At 46.3% G+C, this 7421-nt stretch overlaps 1 protein-coding gene across 1 annotated transcript; it reads left to right on the top strand.

Moving 5' to 3' along the window:
* Positions 1–256: 256 nt before the first annotated feature.
* Positions 257–3978, top strand: LOC148038529 (cytochrome P450 703A2-like). The gene is made up of 2 exons (XM_087673080.1): positions 257–1660; positions 2539–3978. Exons 1-2 carry the CDS (start codon positions 668–670, stop codon positions 3175–3177), a joined length of 1632 nt encoding a protein of 543 aa, XP_087529206.1. The 5' UTR covers positions 257–667; the 3' UTR covers positions 3178–3978.
* Positions 3979–7421: the final 3443 nt, after the last annotated feature.

Here is a 7421-nt window from a genome sequence, read left to right as displayed (position 1 = left end):
GCCACGGCACCCGACTAAATAAGGTGATGGCAGATGGGAAAAGAAGTTGGATGGCCATGGTGATGTTCAAAAAGTTCAAATAGCCTTATTAATCCTGGGAATGAAGTAGGACAACGCCAACGCATTGATTTGCCTCACCAACTTCGCTTCTCTTTCGACCTTCTTTCCTTTGTAGGCCAGGCTGTTTCTTCTCCATCGCGGGTTTTAACTTTCGCCCATCGTTCTGCATCCCTCTTTCCTCGTCCCTCACTGCCTCCCCCCCCCCTCCCCTCCCCCCCCAACCCCCTCTCTCTGTTCAGCTGGCTGTCATTTTCTGGTTTTCACACCGGCCTTGAGGAACTTTGCTGTAGGCTCCATTCTATGCACACTCTCTCACTGTCATTTATCAAAGGCTCTTGTACATTTCTCTAGCTTCTTATTGTATACCCAATACACCGCCCATTTCTCTCTCTCTCTCTCTCTCTCTCTCTCTCTCTCTCTCTCTCTCTCTCTCTATATCGCGCTGACTGCTTCAGCTAGATAACCATAGCAGCTCTGTCTTATAGCCGAGTTACCCGTAACAGCTTCCCCTCTGTTGCTCCTGCTACAAAATCAGATTGTCAGCTGCCTGAATGCCCGGAGCTTGCCACCATCGTTTCATGGAGGTTTGATCCGAAACCTCAAAGCAATGGACATCCTTTTTCCATCAACCGCTGCTTGGAGCCAGCTGCTGCAGCCGACCGTATCGCTACAGGCATTCTCCTCTGCAAAGCTCTCATTAGTGCTGCTGCTGTTCACATGCATCATCATCAAAGTGTTCCAGAGCCTATGGCAGCCGCGTCCGAAGCCGGAGAGGCTGCCGCCGGGGCCAAGGCCATGGCCGGTAGTGGGGAACCTGCTGCAGGTAGGGTCGGTGCCCCACCATGGGATGCAGGAAATGAACGCGAGGTACGGGCCGCTGGTATACCTGAGGCTCGGGAGCGTGAGAGCGGTGGTGACGGACGATCCGAGGGTGGTGAGGGAGTTCCTGAGGAGGCAGGACCACGTGTTCGCATCGCGGCCGAAGAACATAGCCTCAGAGCATTTCACGTACGGCGGGCAGGACATCGCGTTCTCGCCGTACGGGGCGCACTGGCGGAGCATGCGGCGGCTGTGCCTGTTCGAGCTGCTGACACCGAAGCGGCTAGAGTACTACCGGCAGGGGCGGATGGAGGAGGTCCGGTGCATGGTCCGGGACGTGGTGGCGGCCTCCGAGGCTGGGAGGGCGGTCAATCTGCGCGACGCGTTCGGGGGCCTGTCCAGTAATCTGCTGACGCGTATGATACTTGGGAAGCGGTTTTTCGGTGTGGGGGATGCGGGCCCCGCCCAGGCCGCCGAGCACAAGGCCCTGATTTACGCCTCGTTCGCGCTGCTGAATGCGTTCAACGTGGCGGACTATCTGCCCTTCCTCCGCCCCTTCGACCCGCAGGGCCGCGAGCGCGCCATGAAGCGCATCATGCGCCGCGTCGATGACATCTACGACGCCATCATCGCCGAGCACCGCCGCATGCAGCGGCAATCCTCAGCCAACTCCGCCCATGACGACCACATCCACACTAACTTTGTCGACCTCCTCCTCTCCCTCCCCGGCGAGAACGGCGAACCCCACCTCAAGCAAGCCACCATTAAAGCTATCCTCATAGTAAGCGTCTGTCCCTCGCTATCATCTTTAATTCAATCTTTTAAAAAAATAGCTCGTGCACGTAATGTATGCTTTTCTGGCAATGAGATATCCTATCGATCAGATGAGTCACTTTTTGATGCTTTGGTTGCCCCATCTCTAAGCATTTGTTGGAACTTGGACAACAAGAAAGCATCATGTTTTATTGTCGATAAGAATACCTGATCATCGTGTCGGTTCCACATTGATCTACGCGTTTTATATTGAAGTGTCTTTCAGGGGAATACACTTTACAATCGAGCTCGTCTGAATAGGCATCGTAATCTCTCTACTCATTTTCCTCTCAAAGTTCAGGGACCTTTTAAGTAGTTTTCTGTTTAAAAGGATTTTTATTGTCTGATAATAAAAACGACATTCCACATGAGCCATCTCAATTTGCACGTAGAGACTAGACTCGTATTCGAGGTAATGCCTAGTTTATTTGATCTTGATACACAGCTTTCTCTTAGCATAGGGGTGTCCTGAGATCCACCGTTTTAAGCTAGCTCCAGGTTTGATGCTAGAAAACACCCATTTGTATTGTCTCCATGAAGCCAGTCAGTGATTGATGAACGGACCAGACACCGTTTATCCAGTCAAACGCCACCACTAGTGAGTGTTTGACCCGACAGTGTGGCTCGACGTAGTGAACAGTGTATAGCCTGGTTGTAACCGTCAATCTGATTTTATACCAATTATATCTTCTTTGACATCTTCTTTAACAGTGTGATCATCTGAAGTTCAACCCTAGGAATGAGCTGACCTGTTCATTGTTTACATTTTCTTGATTGCAACATGTGTGTAACGCATATATGGTGAGGAAGAAGGCTGGCATGACATGTCCGTGTGTGTGGTGGCAGGACCTCGTGGCAGCTGGGACAGACACATCCTCAATCACAAGCGAGTGGACAATGGCTGAGCTGATAAGGAACCCAGACATAATGCAGAAGGTGAGGGAGGAGATCGACCGTGTGGTGGGCACGGAGAGGGTGGTGGAGGAAGCTGATGTGTGCAGCTTGAATTACTTGAGGGCAGTGGTGAAGGAGATCTTCAGGTTGCATCCAGTGGGGGCCTTCCTCATCCCCCATGTATCCTTGGAGGACACTCAGGTGGATGGCTACCACATCCCCAAGAACACTAGGATCCTCATCAACACCTATTCTCTCGGGCGCAATCCCCGCGTGTGGGACCGGCCACTCGAGTTCCTACCCGAGCGCTTCCTGCTGCCAAATCATGATCAGCAGCAACAGCCGTACGTCATGGAGCTCAACGACCCCGATCTCCGCATCGTTCCCTTTGGCGCGGGACGCAGAGGGTGCCCCGGTGCCACGCTCGGCTCTACCGTCGTCCTCCTCGGCCTGGCCAGGCTGATTCAAGGCTTCCATTGGGCACCGTCACACGCCTGCAAGTCTGAGTTGAAGGAAGCCTATGGTTTGATGGTACTGGAACAACCCTTGCAAGCCTTTGCTACACCAAGATTATCACCCCATTTATATTGATTCTTCTTCCAAGGTGTGTTGTGTGGGTCTCTCGTTAGACTGTCATCATGCCTCTCCCCCCCTTCCTTTTCTAGTTATTTAGGTGTATCCCTGAACAAGAATGAGCCTAAGGTATGATATGTAAGAGGGTCATTATATGTTTGATTGACTGCGCTGTATATGATGCCTTCCTCTTATATTCCATCGACGACAACTTGAGACTGCAATAATCCAGTTACTCAGGGTTGTTGCTGAAAGTTGTTGCAATACCATGCTACTGAAAGATACGATGCCACCAGCCCGCCGGCTCTGTTCCTGCCTGACAAGGTTACTTGGCTGCTCCTTACTTTCATCCTAGGAATTTAGCCCATTTTTTTATTCCAATCAAATGCTCTTTTGGAGCTTAAAAGCTTCAACCTGGGAATGTAATGGCTCACCTACCTGAAAGACTTTTATGTTTCTTTTGCCGCCTGTGTATGTAGTATTTCTCAAAAGCAGGGAAAATGGATATAAAAGAAAAGAGAACTCGGAAAAGAATTTATGCTTTTTCTCCGAGCAGGAATAAAAGATATGAAAGACAAAAAAAAAGAGAATTTAGAGGAAAAAAAAGAGAGGTGGCCGTGGATGGCAAATTACAAAGCAGCGTGGGCCCGGAACCTGGGCGGGGGGCGTTCTGGTGCGGGCATTTATGACGGACACCATGCCCTTGACTCTGCTGCATTGAATGCGCGGCACTGCTCTTTTTTAATTACAGTCTCTTTTTTGCCGGTTCACATGCAAAGACATTATTATTATTATTATTATTATTATATTATTTTTCTTGGGGTGGTTTCTCTTTTTCTGTTCAAAAGCGTATATATCTAATTTATTTTCCCCGACTTGTGAGTTATAATGATTGGGTCATCCGAAAGTCCGTTTCGCGTCCAAGTAGGGTTTTATGGCGATGGAGACCGACCTCAGCTCGAGTTCGATCGTCCTTTTAAAGTCTTGCATCAAAAATATCTATCTCAAAGGAAAGGAGGGGGAGTATGATGTGGATGGAGGTACCGCTTGTGCAAATTCAATGTGCGAAATTTTTAGGTACCGTGTGGAGCTCTCTTTAATATCTCAATATGATTTTGTTAGTCGTGGCACGATGTCAGCTTACAAGGCTTTGTGGGAGGGAGTCTTGAAAGTAGAGTGAATGTTGTTGGGTCAGATCATGCACCCCCATCGCAAAAGCAAATTCTCCCTCCCTCCCTCTTTTCCTTCTCTTCTCTTCTCTTCTCTTCTTTGGTAGCATCTCTCTTATCTTTGAGCTTCATTGGTGTGTGCATGTAGGTCACACAAGTGAACTGTTGAGATTACTGAGGTTTTTATCTTGAGATCTCCAACATGAAGAATTGCCACTTCTCGTCTCATTTTTTGGAGTGACCACTTGCCCACGAGTTGATGTGAGGGCCATGTCTTGAAAAGGTATGAAGCACACCTCCTAGCTGCCTATGAGTCAGACCCTCCTGTAAATTTAACCCCTCGTATGGCTTATTTTAATTCACTCCCAAAGTTTAAATTGCTTTAGTCTCAAACTCATTGAACGTGCTTTGAGAAGATGAAGACTAATGAAGAGTGCTCGACGCAAATAAATTCAAAGCTTTGTTTAGGCTTTGAAACACCTACATATGCTTGTGTGCCTCCACCATTTGAGAATGTATATGTGAATACATATATATGAGCATGCATGCATATAATCAAAGGTATTTATGTACAAATGTGTAGTAGATAAGCAATGCACATGGTTGTGTGTAGGAACATAATCTCACCAACCCCTCATGAAGGACACCACTAAACTCATTGCAACAATGTGGACAAACGTAACTTAGACAGACGTCCACAAGGATAGGAATGACTTCCACAATGATAGACATGATTGGCTCTTACATTTTGAATGGCTTGTAGGACAATTACCATGATATGTAAAAACTAACATGTCCCCTTCTCGTAAGGATACAAGGGACAACTAGCAAGGATCTCATAGGTTTAACAGTTTCTAGGGGACCTCTTTTGTGGCTACAACTCCTTCACCCCATAACCACTAATTTGAAAGAAGTAAGCATGTTTATTAATGCGTGTCAATATGCTGATTTCCATTTTGGTCCCATTTGTTCGAGAGGTTGTATATTTAGTCAAGTTGCACTTGTAATTGTTGTAATGCCTTGTTTGCTAGATGGGTACACTAAATGCAATGTGAACATAATCAAGCAAATAGTAATAGTTTACATTTAAATTTGCATGAAGAAAGAGAAGGTAGTCGAGCTTGTAGTGGTACTAGATGGTCCCACCCATGACTAATATCTACATGGTGCTTCCATCACTAGAACACTACATCATATACGATATTTACGTACAAATGACATATTGTTGCTCTTCATGTGCATTTGACAGTATCATTGCCCACCCCCACTTTCTCAACATTGCTTCCCATATTTTATAACCTTAGCAACGTGGTTATGCTTCTCCATCTTATGCTCCATCACTTATCCTATTACACTTTGTCACCTTCACTCAAGCCATATGTATCTTCTCTTTCCCTATACCTCTTTGACAATTTCTTTGGCCAACAGTCTCCTTCCTGTACTAGTGATTTCTCTTTGTGGTTATGAGGATTTCAATTGGCTTCAAAACAAAGGAAACTTGGCTATCATTCTAGTATTTCATTGCAGTGACCTTGGTTGGGTTTTGGAAACCCAAGGGTATTCCCAAACATGTTCCTTTAGTTATAGTTATGAGTCTTAGTGGCATTAAGTATTACCATGAGGCTATTTAAAAACCCTATGTGAGCTTAGTTCTCCTTTTTGTTCCTTGACATCTATACTACATTATTATTGGAGCTATAGGTTCAGGAGGTGTTGAAGCACCAAGGAGCTCTTGAACCTGGCTCCCAAACCAAACCGAAGTGCTCATTAATTGCTCATGATTGTGCTCATGATTGGGGGCACAGAGAAACATATGTAAGCTCTTTCCACCACCACCACCACCACCTCTCTCTCTCTCTCTCTCTCTCTCACTTAGAGGTAGTTGTAGGTAGAGACATGAGTAGGCAGCAATGTGTAGAAGGCTATAGTGCGCAGAGAGTAGGAGCACGTAGAGGCAGGCGAGTCCTCTCTTTCTCTCTCTCTCTCTCTCTCTCTCTCTCTCTTAGGACATCTACCAATTAGCTCCTTTATCTATGTGCTGCAATCGTGCATCGATGCATCTTTGTATGTATGACAGGCCAGTGCTAGCCGTGTCATTCGACTCTCTCTCTCTCTCTCTCTCTCTCTCTCTCTCTCATGCAGATGGTGACATCGCTACTCACACTACAAGATGCAGCAGGTTTTATGGTAGAAGGATTGGCTGCAGTTCGGAGGGAAAAGGAGGAAGGGGATGAGAAGCATGGCAACCATGCTTTAAGCAGGTGCGGTTGCCATAGTTGCATCTCTCTCTCTCTGTCTCTCTGCACATGAACCTTTGTCATGTGGACTGTGCATTGTAGGCGCCAACAAGAGTGGGAGGCATGGTCAGGGCGGCTGGCCTTGCAGCATTGGGCAAGGTTTGGAGGGTTGCAGTGGCCTGAGGTTCTAATGGCAAGGTGCTAGCAAGTTGACATGGCGAGGGTGGTGGGGAGCGTGTTTCAGGCGTTGTCGGACTCCTTTGATCGCCTTCTTGGGTGCACCCATTGCAAGGGCACTCCTTTGGCCGCCCTCTTGGGCATTGAGCAGTTTGTCCTCTATTGGAGAGAGAGAGAGAGAGAGAGAGAGAGAGAGAGAGAGAGTTTAGTGTTAGTTTAGGTGTGTGAGTTTATTTTAATTGTTTGTTTAGTTAGTTAGTCAGTCTAGATATTGATTTGTTTATTTAGTTAAGGGTTAGTTGGTTAGTTTAGTTATTTACTTTAATTAGTTTAGTTAGTTTACTTAATTGTTTGGGATTAGTTAGTTAATTGTTTATCTTATGTGGGTGAGTTTAGAGAGAGAGAGAGAGAGAGAGAGAGAGAGAGAGAGAGAGAGAGAGAGAGGGATTAGGGTTAGTTTAGGTGTGCGAGTTTATGTTATTTTAATTGTTTGTTTAGTTAGTTAGTTAGTCTAAATATTGGTTAGTTTATTTAGTTTAGGGTTAGTTGGTTAGTTTAGTTATTTGCTTTAATTATTTGGGGTTAGTTAGTTAATTGTTTATCTTATGTGTGTGAGTTTAGGGAGAGTTTTGAGAGAGAGAGAGAGAGAGAGAGAGAGAGAGAGAGAGAGAGAGAGAGA

Source organism: Lygodium microphyllum, chromosome 3 (assembly GCF_053477565.2).
Source record: "Lygodium microphyllum isolate KBCC chromosome 3, Lygodium_microphyllum_v1.1.10, whole genome shotgun sequence".
In the NCBI taxonomy this organism is placed as follows: domain Eukaryota; kingdom Viridiplantae; phylum Streptophyta; class Polypodiopsida; order Schizaeales; family Lygodiaceae; genus Lygodium; species Lygodium microphyllum.
The sequence above is the reverse complement of the archived record's forward strand: the minus strand, read 5'-3'. Positions and strand labels throughout refer to the sequence as shown.